Source organism: Malus domestica, chromosome 13 (genome assembly GCF_042453785.1).
Source record: "Malus domestica chromosome 13, GDT2T_hap1".
Taxonomy (NCBI): domain Eukaryota; kingdom Viridiplantae; phylum Streptophyta; class Magnoliopsida; order Rosales; family Rosaceae; genus Malus; species Malus domestica.
The window spans coordinates 13,255,898-13,274,168 of NC_091673.1; the positions used below are offsets into that span (position 1 = coordinate 13,255,898).

Genomic DNA, 18,271 nt, shown 5'->3' on the forward strand with positions numbered 1-18,271 from the left:
AGCGGGAAGCCTTGTTGCTTTAGGATCGCTCTTTTTGTTATTATTTTGCTGATAATTAAGAATATTTTTCTAGCATTCAACCAAAAAGAAAGAAAAGAATATTTTCTGGCAGATACTCAGGAATAAAGATGGGTTGCTCTTTTTTTGACCTGTGCTTTTTCTTGAGAATGTCAATTGCAGTTTCAGATGGGAATCAATATATTGATTGGATTCTATTCTTTCCAAACTTCACAAGGAACCCTATGAGCAAATTTGAGAATGCTTTTGTAAGAAGCACTTATGTCCATGATCACTTTCAACATAAACGCTTTTATTAGAATTGAGCAAAGCTAAAGTTTCTATGAAAAGTTCTCGTGCTTCCTAGAAAAAATTTGAGCGATTCTTGAAAATCACTTTCTTTTAACTCAAAAACGCCTTTTAACTGTATCAAAGGCGTTTTTGATTATTTGAATGCATTTTCAGTCCTTACCATGGATTTAAATATCGATATTATCGGCGAAATATCGCCGATAATATCGATTTTTCGGGTAATGGATATTTAAACTGGTTTCCGTGTGGTTTTCGTCCAAATATCGCGATATTATCGATATTATCGATAATATCGCGATATTTTGGAAATATCGAGAAATTTCGTTGAACGGTGCAATCGGACTCCGATATCGGACGCCGGAGAAGAACGCCGGAGATGGTGTGCCTGTTCCCGAGCCCATTTCGTCCCAAAAACCTTGCAAAAACACGAATTTTAACTTAAATTTCACATATAAGCTTCAAATTTCACGCATGCATCAACGATTCAACATATGTGATATCGGTTTAGGGCTTAGGGTGTCAATGGAATCTCACCTGAAATATCGATAACTGGGCCAACTCCTTGCTCAGCGGCGCACCACCAGAGACGACTGAGCCAAGTTCGACTTCGCCAGACCCACGATCAACGGCAGCGAAGGATCGAGAGAGTGGGAGAAGGGGGAGATCTGTGTGTGTGTGGGTCGAATGGAGAAGGGGGAGAAGAGAGGTCAGGCCTCAGAGAAGAAGAGAGAAGGATCGAGGGCCTCAGAGAAGAAGAGAGAAGGATCGAGAAGGGCGAGATCTGTGTGTGTGTGGGTCGAAAGGAGAAGGGGGAGAAGAGAGGTCATGCGCCTCAGAGAAGAAGAGAGAATGATCGAGGGCCTCAGAGAAGAAGAGAGAATGATGGAGAAGGGGGAGATCTGTGTGTGGGTGTGGGTCGAATGGAGAAGGGGGAGAAGAGAGGTCCGGCGCCTCAGACTCAGAGAAGAAGAGAGAAGGATCGAGAATGAGAGAGAGAGAGAGAGAGAGCCGTATGCGTGTGTGATATGTGTGCGTGTGTTGTGTGCGTGTGTGATGGCATGTCTCTGTGTGTGTGTGCCTCTGTGGTTGAGTGACCCATCTGACTCACCTCATGAATTATTCAATCACTTTTTACAATTGTAGACAATGGACAACGAATAATAGCATGTCTGTGTGTGTGCCTCTGTGGTTGATTGACCCCATCTGACTCACCTCACTAATTTTTCAATCACTTTTTACAATTGCAGACAATGGACAACGAATAATAGAACTTTAATAATGAAACCGTGTATCACTGTGAGTCTGTGATATGCTTTCACAGGCAAAACCATGTTCCACTCTCCGTTATATACTTATATTCCCTCAGAGCATGTGCAAAACCTTATGAGAGTTGGAGTATCAGAGGCATTCCCTCAGAGCAATTTCGTTTCTTCTTCTTCCCTTACCATTTTCAAAGTCATTCCAGATCCATTCCAAAGCTTGAACACAAAGGGTTCCATATTTAAGGTAAGTTTACAAACTTATATTTATATTATTGTAATTTATACAACAACAAATAAATTTGTATGGACTCGTATGTTAATTTTTTTAAGTAATTAATACTTGCATGTTAATTTTTGTAGGTAATTAAGTAATGTTAACAATTACATGTTAATTTTTTTTAAGTAATTAAGTAATGTTGTATAATTATTCCCTAGGATTATTTTAATATGTTTAATGTTATTTATTATTTTATTTCCCTTACCATTTTCAAAGCCATTCCAGATCTATTCCAAAGCTTGAACACAAAGGGTTCCATATTTAAGGTAAGTTTACAAACTTATATTTATATTATTGTAATTTATACAACAACAAATAAATTGGATTATTGTTAAATTGGATTATTATTCATTAAATTGGCTTATTATCAAATTGGACTATTCATTAAATTGGATTATTATTAAATTGGATTATTATCAAATTGGATTATTATTCATCACTATGTTTTATATTAGGATTAATTTTTTATCAATTTGGATTATTATTCATTAATATTAGGTTTTTTATTATTCTCAAATTGGATTATTCATTAAATTGGACTATTCATTAAATTGGATTATTATTAAATTGGATTATTATCAAATTGGATTATTATTCATCACTATGTTTTATATTAGGATTAATTTTTTATCAATTTGGATTATTATTCATTAATATTAGGTTTTTTATTATTCTCAAATTGGATTATTCTCAAATTGGATTATTCATTAAATTGGACTATTCATTAAATTGGATTATTATTAAATTGGATTATTATCAAATTGGATTATTATTCATCACTATGTTTTATATTAGGATTAATTTTTTTTATCAATTTGGATTATTATTCATTAATATTAGGTTTTTTATTATTCTCAAATTGGATTATTCTCAAATTGGATTATTCATTAAATTGGACTATTCATTAAATTGGATTATTATTCATTAATATTAGGTTTTTTATTATTATCAAATTGGATTATTATTCATCACTATGTTTTATATTAGGATTATTTTTTTATCAATTTGGATTATTATTCATTAATATTAGGTTTTTTATTATTATCAAATTTGATTATTCATTAAATTGGATTATTATCAAATTGGATTATTATTCATCAGTGATTATTTTTTTATCAAATTGGATTATTATTCATTAATATTAGGTTTTATCAAATTAAATGTAGGTACGTTTAAGATGTCTAGTGGAGCTACTAAACGTGATCCAGCTTGGGAACATGGAGACCCAATAGACGGAAACAAACATGGCACAATTTGCAAATATTGTGGTTGGGTAATGAAGAGTGGTGGAGTGACACGACTTAAGTACCATCTTAGTGGATTAGATCCAGCAAAAAATGTCCAACGATGCGATAATGTCCCCCCAGAAGTGAAGGCATTCATCAGCACATTATTAAAAAATAAAAAACAGCAGAAGGAAAAGATAACACAAGGAATGGAAAATATTCGAGCTGGGCTACGAGGAGAAGTCATTGGCCAAGCGGTTGACAGTGATGATGATGACGATGAGGATGAATGTGATGATGACATGGGACCTGAAGAACGACGCAGTTTGAAACAAGCATTACGGGCCTCCAAACAGTCAGCATGGGAAAGAGAACACCTTCATAAAATTCCTAATAGGGGACAAGGTTCCGGGACAAGTGGTGGTGCACAAATGAGACGGGGAGGCAGTCTTAGAGAATCACAACCAACACCACCAATAGCCCCAAGTTTATATAAGTCATCCAACGCACGTCAAAAGAGTGTTTGGAGTTATTTCAAGGGAGGTAATGTGAAGGAGGGAATGAGACGTCTAATTAGCAAGTTCTTTATCTATGAAAATGTCCCTGCTGCGAAGGCATCATCACATCATTTCAAAAATATGGTAGTGGGATGTCAACAGGCCGGTGTTGGAGTACAACCTCCCACTCCCTATGAGATAAGAAACAAATATTTGGATATGGAGTATAAAGACATTGGCGAATATGTTAACAAGTTGATGTCAAAGTGGGAAACTAATGGTTGCACAATCATGTGTGACGGATGGACCGGCCCGACCAGATTATCTATCATCAACTTCATGGTATACTCCAAGGGAAAGACAATTTTTTTGAAGTCTGTTGATACTTCAGACCATATAAAGAATTACAAGTATATTTACAAATTATTGAGGGATGTAATCATGGAGGTGGGAGAGCATAATATTGTCCAAGTCGTGACCGACAACGGTTCTGCATTTGTCAAAGCTGGAAAAAAGTTAATGAAGCATCATAATGTGTTTTGGACATCATGTGCAGCACATTGTATTGATCTTATGTTTGAGGCAATGGGGAAGAGAGAGAATGTTGCTACTGTGGTCAAAAGAGCTAGAACGATCACAAATTATATTTACAATCACGGTTGGTTGTTGGCAAAGATGCGTGAATTTTGCAGAGGAGAAATTATTCGTCCAGCTACCACTCGATTCGCCACCAACTATATTGCATTAAACAGCCTACTCAAGAAGAAATCAGGGTTGAAGCAACTATTCACTAGTGACGATTGGGCCAACCACAATTTCAGCCGCTCAAATACAGGTCGTATGGTGGAAAGTATAGTGCTTGATCATGCTTTTTGGAGTCAAACAGAACATGTGTGTCAAGTGTTTGAACCTCTTTACAAAGTTTTACGGATCGTTGACACAGAAGTGTATCCTACTATGGGGACAGTATATGAGTTGATGCGTGTAGTGAATGATGAATTGGAAAGAAAACATGGTGCAAGGTGGGTCGTAAAAATAATTGAAGACCGATGGTATAAAACATTATACCACGATTTGCATGCAGCAGGTATAAATTATGTCATAATTTGCAATTCATTTCTTTAGTTGCATAAGTATTATTTATCTTATTAGAGTATGTGTTTCTTTGAACAGCATATTATTTGAATCCCCGATACCAATACAGACCCGGTGTTGGAGATGATGGTAACCTTATACGTGCTGTACATAATGTATACTCTAAATTAGACCCTGCATCACCAGCAGTTGGCCAATTTGGAAATGAGGTACACAATTACTTAAATTATAATAATTACTTTGTTGGATTAAACTAACACAATTTATTGTATTCAGCTAACATGGTTTAAAGATGCAAGAAGAACATTTGGAGAACCAACATCAGTTGCTGCTCGAACAAATATGTCTCCTAGTGAGTATAAACATATTTCACTATAAGTTTATAATAGAATTTGTTGGAGTTATTAGGCTTATCAACATTATTTTTCATTGTAGCTGAATGGTGGATCATGTATGGGACCGATGCACCAACTGTGAGAAAGTTAGCAATAAAAGTATTATCACAAACAGCTTCCTCATCTGCTTGTGAAAGAAATTGGAGCACATTTGCACTCATCCACACAAAGCAAAGAAATAAGTTGGCTCATAGTAGCTTGGAAAAATTAGTTTATTGCTACTACAACATGAAGCTTCAAATTCGAGATAAGGAAGCAGAAATCGATCATGTCGACCGTGGTGACCCACTAGATGTGTTTGATATTGTTGGTGAAGATGATGATACGGAGGGTAACCAATTTTTTCAATGGATTAGACCTCTTCATTTAGATGATGATGAAGGCAACCCAGCTCCCAGAGTTGCTGAAGAAGCACGTAATGAAGGGATAAATGTAGAAAGAGTATTAGAGGAAGAGGTGGGATCTAGCAGCGCTGACTCTTTCGAAGAACTTTTGCACCCAAGACCAAGCAACACTGGAATTCCACATTTTTCCAATCCTACACAACCACAACATCGTGCTGATACTAATGATAGCTCTAGTACAAGATCAGGAGACTCACCTACCACCGGAGGTGGGAATGATGAAGGACATAGTGGAGCTGGAGGTAGTGGAGCTGGAGGTAGTGGTGGTGGATATGGAAACTATTATGGACCACCACCTCCCGGATATATGAGCCCCTTCACTGGTGAGACAAACTTCACGCATGCAACACAAGATGATGACCATGGCAGTAGGCGGGCAGGACCAGGAATTGGTGCCATAGGGAAGGACTATACTCGCAGAGAAAGAGGCAAAGGGATTTTGTCAAGTCAAGAAGATGACTCGTTATCTAGAACTTCAGACTCTGTTGGATTGGGAAGTAGTAACTATGGTTATACTCATAACCAACCATTTCCCTACCCTTCATATCCCATTCCTGTTGGGATGGAATCGAGCGACTCATGGAATCAATCCCAGCCTCAATCTTCAAATGATTTTTCTTATGGACAACCTCAACCAATCTCGGATCCATATGGGTGGCATATTAACAATTACATGCAAAACTATTTTGGGGATTTATCATTTGATAACTACTCTTCACAATACACTCATTCTACACATAGAGATGATGACGATAGTGACAAATTTGAACCTCATAGGAACTCTATGTGGTACTAAAGTGTAAAATATTGTACTAATTCATTACATATAAATAATTATGGTGTGTTTAGACTTCTTTCATTAATTACTACATATTTTCTACACTCATAATGTTTGTCAGATCGCTATATAATCAACTTGATAATGTTAAATCCATCATGCAATGCATTTCCTTCCAATTTTTTGTGATAAACTAATAGATAATTGACTAAATAAACATCCTACAAAGTTTCAATAAAAATTTCCAAGTTTTTTTTACAATTTCCGTGGTTTCCATGTAATTTTTATCGATATCGATATTTTACCGATATTTCCATCGATATTTCCGTGTTTTCGAACTACCGATATTTCCGATATCACCGATATTTTCTTCCATGGTCCTTACAGAAGCATGTCTAAACAATTAAGCATAAATGATTCTTTGTTCACAAACAACATTAGTCATGTTAATGGAATTCCGAACGTCCCCTACTTTTTCTCCACTCTAATATTTTCTCTTATTTCCTCCTCACTACAATTGAAAATTCTACTATGTGGAATGTTTTAGCAGTTAGATCTTGATTTTTGGCAACTCTAACCTCACATGATAAAACATGCATTAGGGTTTTCATCACTGAAAACCTGCAAACTCTCCAGCTCTGTTGCCTTCACCCAGTCATCTTCTTGATGACCAGTTGGTGCACACGTGTACGGTGACGATGGAACATAAGAATGACAAGGAGCCAGCGGGTACACATATGCCATCTGGCGTGTACGGAAGAGATCAACTGGATCTACTGGTTGAGATCCTATGCATGCTGGTGCACCAGAGCCTGCTGAACCACTCTCATCATCTTTTGGCCCCTTCCCCTTATTCTTTTTGCTACTCACACTCATCTCACTTTCACCGATCCGAACCTCCACGGCCGGAGACCCGCCGCCGCCGGTGGCCTTATTCTGTGAAGTTTCGCCGGGAAACTTAGTTGGGTCGATTTCAGTAGTATTAGTTGCTCTGTTTTGAGCCGTGGTAAGCTTGTGGACTTCAACTTTCTCTACACTTTGTTGGTTTGGGACTTTCTGTTTCTCCTTGTTCTTGCATTTCTCCGCCTTGTTATCTTTTCCGGTGAGCTTTTCCGGCCATTCCTGTGCTTGCTTGCCTGCTTTCCTGGCCAACTTCTTGACGAGGGTCTGAATGCCGACGTTTCCAATGACAGTTACTTTGTTTTGCTGTGAGTCAATAGCTGTGGTGTAAACACCTGCAATAAACATTTTAGTAAAAATACAGCGACTAAATTGAAAAAAAAAATTAAAATACAGTGATCAAAGTTGAAGTCGAGCAGAAACACAGTGACTAATATATGTATTATACCACAAAAAAAAAGGTAATTAATTTTGTACCATCAGTTCTTTGTAAAACTTTTTTGACCTTCCTCTTGCAACCTTCACAGTGCATAGGAACTCTCAAGATCCATGTCTGAAGAAAAAACGTGAAAATGGTGTAAAAAATTATGAAGTAGAACAGTAGCATGTTAGTTAGAGAAAGAAGAACAATGTGTCTTGTTTGTGTACCTGATATTTGAGAGGTTCTTGTTGAGAAGCCATGAGAGAGAGAGAGAGAGAGAGCAAAATTTACCAGAGGTATAAAATGAAGGTAAAACAGTGAAGAGGGATGAATGTGAGTGAGAGAAGAGATGGGAGTGTAATATAAAACACAAGTATGAGGAGGAGAGCGAGTGCGCAGCTATCAAAGTTCCTGCTCTCCCTCAACCAAAAAAATGATGAAATATTTGACTACAATTAATGATCCTTTGATGATATATGAGGGAAGTAGTAATTAAGGTGTGTTAATCATACTGATCTCAAAAACTAAAACAATATCAAACAATTGTTAATAATGATACGGTCTAATAATATTTTTTTCTTGTACGTGAGAAATTTTAGATTTTATTGTGAGTGAGTACTAAGTTATTATTGTTGCTTTACTGTGTGACTTAATCGAACCACTACTGCAATATATCGTTGTATATAAAAAAAACAAGTGACGTGCAATTTAATGAGATTTTAGGTGTGACGGTCACACATTGTAATAAGAGTAATGTTAGAGAGACCACATATTTATACCACATTATAGCAAGAATAATGTGACAGTCACATCCATTCATTATAATGGATTGACATGATTGATTGTGAACTGATAACATCACGTGACGGTGTGACAGTTACGTTTAAAAGTTTAATTAGATCGAATCAGATTAAGATGTAACTTATTCCAAACAACATCTTAACCCAAACTAGAGGCTTTGTGGATCACAAGTCACATTTGTGAGAATGATAAATCCGTTGCTTCCCAAGGACATTGAATTCAAGTTCAGGCCTTTCTCTCTCAAACAACCAAAACCCTCAAGAAACAAATATAATAAATAAATAAAAATAATAAAAAGTAGATTAGTTTGGCCTTTGGAGCGGTATGTGCAGTACAAAGAGGGCAGTATACATACAACAGATTTGGATACACAGAAGCCCTAAAGTAATAAATAGAAACTTTCCCACTTCATCTATTAAAGTTGAGCTTGCTTCATGGGCACTTAACCTAGCAGAGGACATGGACAATTCGTTTCAGTCAATTACAGATAAAACAATTTGACACAGACAAAGAAAAAGCTGCTCTATTTTCATTTCATTTTCCCTGGAAACCAGCCAAACTTTATGCTGTTGTAGTATAAATTAACACGGAAAATATTTGGGAGATTACATTTTAGTAGACCGCGTAATGTCATCTCTTCTATCGATATGAACTTACTTGTATAGGTAGACTCTATTTTTCGTATGTTAAAGAGGTGGTACAATACGATCCCCCTAGCATATCCAGTTCTTTTCTGAACTTGAAGTTCAAGAAATTCACTTTTACACAATTTTCCTCATCTCTAATATCATCTATTGGTACGTTTAATTATTTAGGGCTTGAAATTACCATTTAAATCTTAAATTTTATAATTAACTATGTCTGTCAATAAATAAAACAAGAAATAAATAATTAAATTGATATAGAGATTTTCTACTTTCTTTTCCGGATTCACTTTGTGGGGATTCTAGGGATTCCCACATCCTAGCCGTTTATCGTATATCGTGCGGCCAGTTTTTATCAGATACTATTTGTGTTTAATTTTAAATAAAATAAATAAATTATTTCTGACCGCAAGATACATGATAAATATTTAAGATGTGGGGATTCTTAGGATCTCCACAAAGTGGATCCTGATGGGATCCAATTTCTAAACATCAGAGTAATTAAAAACGTCTAATCTTGCTTTAACTGATGATTAAGTCTATATAGAGGTAGAGAATATACGTATAAAGATAAAAAAACACTATAATTATAAATTAGAATAAACAAAGATGAGGTAAAGGATAATTTGTTTTTTTGTTGTTGTCAAAAGTAAAGAATAATTAAACACTGCAATTAAATATGATAAAATATGCAAAAATTCTGTTGTATTCTGATATATGACGTGCACTAAATAAATGAAGATTTAAATGTGCAGCTAGTAATACAACTCAAAATCCACCATGCAAAAATTACCCCTGCAGACCAGAACTCTTTAATTATTTGGATCATAAATATCGCAACAAACCCCAAATTCGATTCATTAAGGGCACCTAATTCCTTGGAAAATGTAGTTTGCTGATCAATCGATCATATCATTACGACAACACTCTCTCCATGCATTAATGATGACGAGAGACATTTGCATGTCACAAATGATAACACTTTTATTTTGGGTAATGTAATTCACACACTTTATTTTACTTTTCACACATTATTATTAATTTTTGTTCATTGATCTTTTTCAATTCACAGGATCTGACGATCGAAAATTAGGAGAGATGTGTAAGAGGTAAAAATATGTATGTGAATAGCAGCACCCTTTATTTTTAGGGAACTTTAACGAAAAGCACCCGGTACTGTTCACTTTAACGAAAAAACACATTTTTACACTAAAAAGTCAATCCTGTTACTATTCACTTGACCCTTTATTTTGTCCTTATCATTAAAACTCAAAGTTTTCAAACCCTTTTCATTAGTTTTCCTTTATTTTTATGGGTAGATCGCCAATTCAAATGATTACATACTCAGAGTACAAAATTTGTTAGTCGCATTAAGAGTTGCCATACTAGAGTACAAAATTTGTTAGTCGGATTAAGAGTTGCCACCACCTTCAACCACCATATCGACCCAGACCCGACAGCCAAAGGCCCAAGACAGCAGGTATCTTGACAAGACGATGGATGTTCCTACAACACTCAATACGTCTCATCACTCACGGTTGTTTGTATAATTTAAGTTTTTTCCAGATGCGTGTTGAGAGATTTCACGTCGGAAAATGAAAGAAGCTTTGCATTAGCGCCTAAAAGATACGAGGCTCTCTTCACGCATTGCCAACTCAAAAAACCATGAGGTATACATGTATAGTGCAATCATATATGATGCGGCACCACCAGATAATCTGATGTTAAGCACGCATCTTGCCGACAGCGCAATCTCCGTGACAGCATCACTCACAATAGCACAAGCAATTTCGTCCTCTGGATCAGTTCTCCAGCACAACCATTTTGCCAGGACAATACAGTAAATCATCTCACGTTGGATGTATATTAACAACGGGGATGCACAAATGAGAGGAGAGAAAAAAACTGATAGAAAGCTGCTTACGCTGAGGATATTGTTAATACTACATAATTTGATTCAGAAACGAGTTGTGCGTTACGCAAGACAACAAGGTTGTGGCAACTTCTATCTAAACCACCATAACAAATTTCAGATTCACGAAGAATCACAATTTGCTTAGGCATGAACGTATGCCACGCATGCTCCGGGGTGAAGTCAATCTAGCTTTCACCTTCTTTGGCCTCATCCACCTTGGTTGAAACATTTGGTTCTTCGGTATCTTGGGCTTCTTTTTTCTCTCCTGAAACATCCTGCAGCTGAAGAAATTAATAAGATGTTAATCCAGCTCTTATGCTAACATTTTTACTCAAAAGACACACCCGTAAGCAGTGATGAAAACATACCCCCAAGTTTCTAAGACTAGTCGTAACATCCTCTTGCTGCTGCTGAAGAGTGGTCCTCAGATCTTGAAATTCCTAGTTTCAGTTCAAAGACTTAAGTTAGCATAAACGATCACATTTCAAAATCAAACTTGGACGAATATTGATCGCTGGAGCACAACTTACAGATCGAAGTTGATCCACTTCAGTGTTGAGGGATTTCTTGAGTTCTGAAAGCTCCTGCATTAAGGAAGAGAATTGCATCAAGAGTTGAACATGGTCGACACTTGCAAGAAGAATGCATACAACTATGAGCAAACAAATTTTAGATCCAATCCAATCAGAAGAGAGATTCGATATAACGAAACAAACACATTCAGCAAACTTATTCGTATTTACTATTTGCATCCAAGTTTGATGCACAACCCAATTTCTGTACTTTTTGGGCCATTTCAATCACCTTCTATACATCAGACATATGTGATTTATAGATATCAAAGGTCAATGGGAAACACCAACAGTTGTGGTTTTGAGGTTTGAGAATATGAACAGGGAAATAGTTTGTTGATGTAACTCGTAAGTGTTCTCAACAGATTAAAAAATCCTCTCTCTCTCTTACTGCATGCACGCCTAAACACAACACAAACATCATCAACTAAGATAATAAACGTACAAATTCCAAAAGCTAATTATTCAAATGCATATGACAGGCACCCAAATCGTACATTAACCATACATACATTAGCAAGAACAAATAATCCCACCAAGATTAACTAATAAACTGAATCCAAATGCATGCTTTTTCAAATGTATGAAAAAATTATATAAACACTTACATCGTGGTAGACTTTCACTTGAGTGTCTAAGTTCGACCTCCAACTTTGCAAATCCTAATTACCCAAATCAGTAAACAAGCAAATTAGGCACAAACACCATTATGTGATGAGATGAGAGAAAGTAGTGGTCAGTTGTTTCACCTGCTTCAACCCTTGAATTCTACCAAGTAGCTCAGACCTCGATTCATTCAATTCCTATGAACAACCATAACATTCTGGACCAAATTAAAAACAGTTTTAAATCCAAAATTACAATCTGGGGTTTTCTTTCTAATTCGAATTCTCGGAACCCTAAACAAAATACATGTAAAAAAAAAAATAGCAACAAAAAAATAGTTTACCGCAAGCTTGGAGCCAATCGGGGTCACATTCTCCTTGCTCTGCAATCATACAAAACCAAATTCCAAGTTGAAAACATTTTTAAAAGATTTATAAACATGAAATTACAAATTAAAGAGAAAGAAATGGTAAGGATAAAGAGGAGGAGCGTGCGTACGGAGGAGAGTGGAGGAGGAGTGGAGGGAATCGAGGAATCAGAAGAGTTGGCGGCGGCCATTTGGGATTGGGACCGGATCAGATGACGATTTTTGATTTTCTGAGGTTTGTTTGAGTTGTGTTTGTTTGAAATTTGGAGATTTCAGTTCAGTTGGTGGAACAGGAGGAGGAGAGGAAGTTCAAATTTTGAATTTTGAGTGTCGGTTGGGTCGGCAAGCAGGCACTTAGCGGACAGTGGGACTCTGAGATTGCCGCATGTAAAATGTACTGAGTTTTGTGTGCGACTGTTCGACAACTTTGACTGCTTTTGTTTGAAAATTGCTATTTTTATCATATTTTTTTAATTGAAATTATTTTTTATTATTTCTGTTTCGAAGTTTAGGAATAGAGAAATTCAGATCATTCGATTTTAATTTTATGGCTTCTATTAGCTCATTTTATTGGATTATCTAAGATAAATCAAGAGCTGGATCTCTCTCTTCAACAATTGGATCTCTGGATCCTTAAATTTTGAACACAGAGATTTGAAGATGATCTCAATTCATATTTTTCATATCATATTTGTATTATCTATCTAATAGATATGAGATTCATATATATATTGATAGCCATATCTTTTAATTCATTTTTTCTCTAAAATTAAATTTATCTCATTTTACCTCTTGAAATTGCCAACATCAAGCTATTTTATTCTATTTAAGTACATGTACTGGGGTCTGTTTGGTTGCGGAGATAGTGTGTGTGTAAAGAATTATATTGGGTGTGTAAATTGTAATTTAAAGTATTGTTTTTTTTTTCTTTTCAAATGACAGTAACAAAGGTGGTGGTCGTGGACTTGTGGCTGACCGAAGTTGAGGTTCGAGAGTTCAATTTGAGAGAGAGAGCAGCTGCTACAATTTGAGCCTTCAAGAATAAGAAAGAGTCTCATTTAGGGTTGAGAAAAACATAGGACGCCCGAAATTAAATCTTAATTGATCTAACATTTATCAATTTTCTAAATTTAATTTGAATATATATATATATATATATATTTATATTTATATTTTAACTTTCAATTCGGTACGGGATTAAATCCTACTGCTGGTAATTATAGTATTCTTTTTAGTAGCATAATATTATTAAATTAATATTTTATTATTGTGTAACGTTGTATCCACGTGTATACCTAAACTGACCTATTATCTTAACAAGTGCTTATCGAGTTACTTGATACGACACGATTCGTTATCGTGTCAACCTAAATACCTGTTAATTTTGTGTTGCTTCATGACGGGTTAACGGGTCAAGTCTTATTAAAATTAAAAAATCGAGAATCATAACTTTTTCTCAAAACAGCCAAATGCTTTCTTTCTTTGTTTTCAGAAAACTATCGCTTCTCTCTCAATTCTCACAAAAAATAGGATAAATTACATAAAATTACCTCAACTATTAGGTCAATCATGGTTTCATACCCCATCTTTTAAAAATTTCAATGTCATACCTCATCTACCAATTTTTTACAATTTCTTTTGTCAGTTTTCTGTCAATTCTTCCGTTAAATAGTGATGTGACATGAGACAGAACCCACTATTCTATTAAAAAAATATTAAAATATTAAAAAAATATTAAAAAACTAAAAAAAATCATTTAATAATTTTTTTTACATATCCCCTCACACTATATTTGGACGAGGGAAATAAACTTGGAATTTGGATAAAAGTCATAATTTATAAATTGACATGCACCAATTCCCTTGTTTGGATTTATAACATAGAAATTTAGAATTTCTGCGTGGAAAAAGAACTTGGAATTTGGAGCCTCCAATTTCCAAGTTTAAATTCCATGTAAATTAGTGTCATTTCCCAATTTCTATGATTAGAAGTTTAAAATTAACAAATTCCGTCTTCAATTCCATTGTTCTTTTAAGTTAACCAAACAACAAAATTAAAAAATTCTAGAAAATAAAATTCCTTCATTTCAATTTTCGTCATTTTAAAATTCTTTTGTAAGCATTTCCCTCCTCCTGTCCTCCCCAAAACTAAACCCAGACCCTATCCCCATTCTTCCCCAATCCTGTCCTTCACCCCCACCGCCTCCGCCCCACGTCTTCCCCAAACCCAAAACCACCCAGATACCACCCAAACCCAGATCCCACGCCATCGTTCGACTCTCTCCCTCCCACCCTTCTCATATCGCTCGACGATCTGAAACCATCGTCGTCCCAACAATCCCACCCCCATTATTCCCAGAACCACCTCCCCTGCTTGTTGCCGCCGACCTCCATCTTCTTCATTCCTCCCCTGCTCGTTGCCGCAAGTCACGGAGCCGTCGAGATGCTGCCATTTTTTCCTGCGATTCCAGGTCCCGGAGCCGTGCCGTCGATATTGCAGGTCCCGGCTGTGATTGGAAAAATTAAAATCGAAAATCGAAAAAAAAAGAAAGAAATTAATTGGGGAATGAATTGAGATGGGGAGGTGGGAGGAATGAATTGTGCGGCGGTGGGGTGGTGAAGGACATGAGCGGGGAAGAAGGTGAGGTAGGTTCTGGGTTTAGTTTTGGGGAAGACAGGAGGGGGAAAAGGGTGAGGGGATATGTAAAAAAAAAATTTAATGATTTTTTTTTAGTTTCTTTAATATTTTTTAAAATTTTTAATAGAAAAATGGATCCCGTCTCATGCCACGTTTTGACGGAAGGTATGAAATTGTAAAAAATTGGTAGATGAGGTATGATATTAAAAAAAATTTAAAGATGGAATTTGAAACTGTGATTGACCCAATAGTTAAGATAATTTTATATAATTTACCCCAAAAAATACAACTGTAGTGGCCTTTTCATTTTCACAAAAACTATCTCTTCTCTCCTATAAAAACTATCGCTCATCACATAATTACCAATCGGAAGTCCCAGCTCCACCTCTCGGTTCTCCTATCTATGCCGTATGCTCCTGAAACCAAAATCTGTAACGAAGCGTTGAAGGCCACATTAGAATTTCCATCCTTGCAACAAAATAGGTTTGATCTTTTAATTTCTTTATTCTAATTGTTTGCACTTTGCCTGATTGCCTCTGCTTTGCACTGAATGCCATATAAACATAATCTAAAATTCATCCAATTATGAAAACTAAACACGTAAATAAACGTAGTGGAGAAAATATACTGACTTTTCCACTTTTCCTAAATCAAAGTAACTCATAGAAAGTAAAGCAAGACCTTCCACGGACGACAATCAGGACGCGTTTACTAATCTGTAATCAGATTGAGAGGAATTGGATTGAGGAGGAATTGAAATGAGGTGGAATCAGAATCACATTCCTAATGGAGTTGTTTACTCATTCACTTCAATCAGAATTAAAATTAGATTAATTACTAAATTGCCCTTACATAAATAAATTATTTTCATACTAATTAATTAAATTAAATTTCTTAATTAATTCATATAATAAAATTCTTCTATATAATTTCTTAATCAGAGTCCCTTCTCCACCCACCCCTGCCTTTCCAAACATTCCAATTACCAAATCCACCCCCTTACGCCTCCATAGCCCACCTTGCCTTTCCTTGCCTTGCCTTTCACCCTTGCATTTCCTTGTCCAGTTGCACTGCGGTCTCATTGCCGTCTCATACTCTAACTATCTTCTTTCATGGTCTGCATCGCACATACCCCAACTATCTTCAGCTTCCCCCTCTTATTTTGCCATCTACTTCTCATCTCCCTCCATCTTTTTCCAACCACACAGCCACTGGAATATACCCCACAACCACCATAGCAGTGGATCCACCACCATTGCAGCTTCAATTTCGGGTGTTAGAGTGTCGTTCAATTGGCAGATAAGGCACCGAACGAGTTTCAAATTCGTTTTTCGCCAACGACAACCGATTCCACCAACTCAGTCTTCAAAGCCCATCCATCTAGGGGGTAGTTTGGGTATAAAAGTTGGATTCTTGGAAGAGCCTTCTCTCCGGAATCCAAATACAACCTCCATCTAGGGGGATCCGATTCCGAGAGATTTAGGGATCCGATTCCGAGAGATTTAGGGATCCGATTCCGGGAGATTTTAAGTGGACCCCATCTTGTTTTTCATTCCGGAAATGTTAGTAAACAGCTTGAATGCCTGGAAAAGAATGCAATTCCGGTTCTTGCCATTCCATTCTAGTTTGGTAAACATGCCATCAAAGTAATTCGTCAAAAAAGTAACTCACAATTTGATATTATTCATACACTTCTTTTTATTTTTATTTTTTATTGACAACGAGAAGCTTGAAAGAAAAGAAAGATTATATAAAAATATCACGAGGTCACAAAAACTCAGTTATATTTGCAATTAGCAACAGATGGCAAAAAAGAGGAGCTTGCTAAAAAAAACTAGACTAAAACTGCATGACAAACTCAAACTACGCAAATCGTCAACAAAAAAAAAATTCGAATTAGATATGACGAATTTCACAAGACCAACTTTAGTGCATAAGGGCACAATAATTCAGTACTAAACGTTTTAGAAGTGGAGAAATTTTTTATTGTGATTGGAATACGGATGGTACACCAAGTGTTTTTATGTAAGTGGTGGAAAATTTTATTTTTTAAGTTATTAACTTTTTAACACATATATCCCATGATTTGTATAGTAACACATGGTGTACCACCTCGTGTGCCGGTCACACTGAAAAATCTCCCTTAGAAGTGATATATATTTATATACTTCTATTTACTTCCCACAACTCAATAAATGAGGCAACGAATATAGATTTTGTTTCCCTTAAATCTCATTAGGCCAACTCCAAACCATGGCCTAAAACCTATAACTTCCCTTCTATTCCCCCAATTCATTCCAACTCAAGTTCTAATTTGGGCCTAAAACCTAAAAAAAGGCTAGATTCCAGCCAAGATTTAGGCCAAGGTTAGTGGTGGAGCCCATGTGAGAGTGGAACAGATGAAATTGGACAACAAGCGCCCAAATTCACGCGTGCCACTTGAGGCACGCTTTTCAGCCAACTTCAAAGCTGCAAAGTGCAGCCCCTTGCGGTCCCCACCCACATGAGTGTGTCTCTCACTTGTCTGCCAATAAAATTGAGCCGAACAACTCTTTTGGTTGATCAACAACTCACATTCAAATGGGCTGTTGGTTATCCAACGGTCCATATTTAATTTAGTAAATATTTTTGTTTTATATTTATAAATTTATTGAATCCAACAATTGATATCGAATATGATCAAATCTAAGGGCATAAAAAAAATCTAACGGCCCAAATTTAAATTTGACAGTTAAAATATTTATAAAAAATTATTTAACTCAAAATTCACCTAAGAACTCTATAAATACCTATGTATTTGTAGAAACATCCACACAAAACTCACTTTTCTCCTACAATTGTTCCAATTTTTCTTTCTACCATCTTTCAAAACCATGTGTTTGTTCATATGTCTTGTGTTTAATTATCTTTATCATGTGTTTCATATTATTCCATAGTATTTCATGAGTTTCATGTGTCGGTTTAGTGATTTTTCAATGTTTATCGGAATGTAAATATTTTTAGGTTAAAATGTTCATAAAATTAATTTATGATAGTCCACATAATTTGATATTATTCATAACTTCTTTTTACTTTTTCTTTTGTTGACAACGAGATATATGACACACCCCGACCTAGATCGAAGCATGCTGACCGTCACGTGAGAGTGACGTAACCATGTGCACA

At 35.9% G+C, this 18,271-nt stretch overlaps 2 protein-coding genes across 3 annotated transcripts; both read right to left on the reverse strand.

Annotated features, from left to right (window-relative positions):
- Window positions 1-6,633: 6,633 nt before the first annotated feature.
- Window positions 6,634-7,899, reverse strand: LOC103452923 (heavy metal-associated isoprenylated plant protein 35-like). Its single transcript, XM_029091740.2, has 3 exons — window positions 7,792-7,899; window positions 7,621-7,696; window positions 6,634-7,478 (listed from the first exon to the last, which is right to left on the reverse strand). Exons 1-3 carry the CDS (start codon window positions 7,822-7,824, stop codon window positions 6,823-6,825), a joined length of 765 nt encoding a protein of 254 aa, XP_028947573.1. The 5' UTR covers window positions 7,825-7,899; the 3' UTR covers window positions 6,634-6,822.
- A 3,016-nt stretch (window positions 7,900-10,915) lies between these two features.
- On the reverse strand, window positions 10,916-12,884 carry LOC103452915 (uncharacterized). Of its 2 annotated transcripts, none has more exons than XM_029091920.2 (7): window positions 12,601-12,884; window positions 12,446-12,484; window positions 12,246-12,299; window positions 12,105-12,158; window positions 11,455-11,508; window positions 11,293-11,364; window positions 10,916-11,199 (listed from the first exon to the last, which is right to left on the reverse strand). In XM_029091920.2, exons 1-7 carry the CDS (start codon window positions 12,658-12,660, stop codon window positions 11,110-11,112), a joined length of 423 nt encoding a protein of 140 aa, XP_028947753.1. In that variant the 5' UTR covers window positions 12,661-12,884; the 3' UTR covers window positions 10,916-11,109. The 2 variants fall into 2 exon arrangements, with proteins under 2 accessions (XP_028947753.1, XP_028947752.1); XM_029091919.2 differs by having other exon boundaries at window positions 10,916-11,205.
- Window positions 12,885-18,271: the final 5,387 nt, after the last annotated feature.

What these genes read in the sequence shown, in the direction of transcription:
- LOC103452923 (XM_029091740.2), bottom strand. Translation starts at nt 7,824, where the DNA reads ATGGCTTCTCAACAAGAACCTCTCAAATATCAG. An exon ending in AAGAACCTCTCAAATATCAG is followed by an intron (nt 7,697 to 7,791) that starts GTACACAAACAA and finishes TTTTTTCTTCAG; the next exon opens with ACATGGATCTTGAGAGTTCC. An exon ending in AGTTTTACAAAGAACTGATG is followed by an intron (nt 7,479 to 7,620) that starts GTACAAAATTAA and finishes TGTTTATTGCAG; the next exon opens with GTGTTTACACCACAGCTATT.
- LOC103452915 (XM_029091919.2), bottom strand. Translation starts at nt 12,660, where the DNA reads ATGGCCGCCGCCAACTCTTCTGATTCCTCGATTCCCTCCACTCCTCCT. An exon ending in CTCCTCCTCCACTCTCCTCC is followed by an intron (nt 12,485 to 12,600) that starts GTACGCACGCTC and finishes GTATGATTGCAG; the next exon opens with AGCAAGGAGAATGTGACCCC. An exon ending in CGATTGGCTCCAAGCTTGCG is followed by an intron (nt 12,300 to 12,445) that starts GTAAACTATTTT and finishes GGTTGTTCATAG; the next exon opens with GAATTGAATGAATCGAGGTC.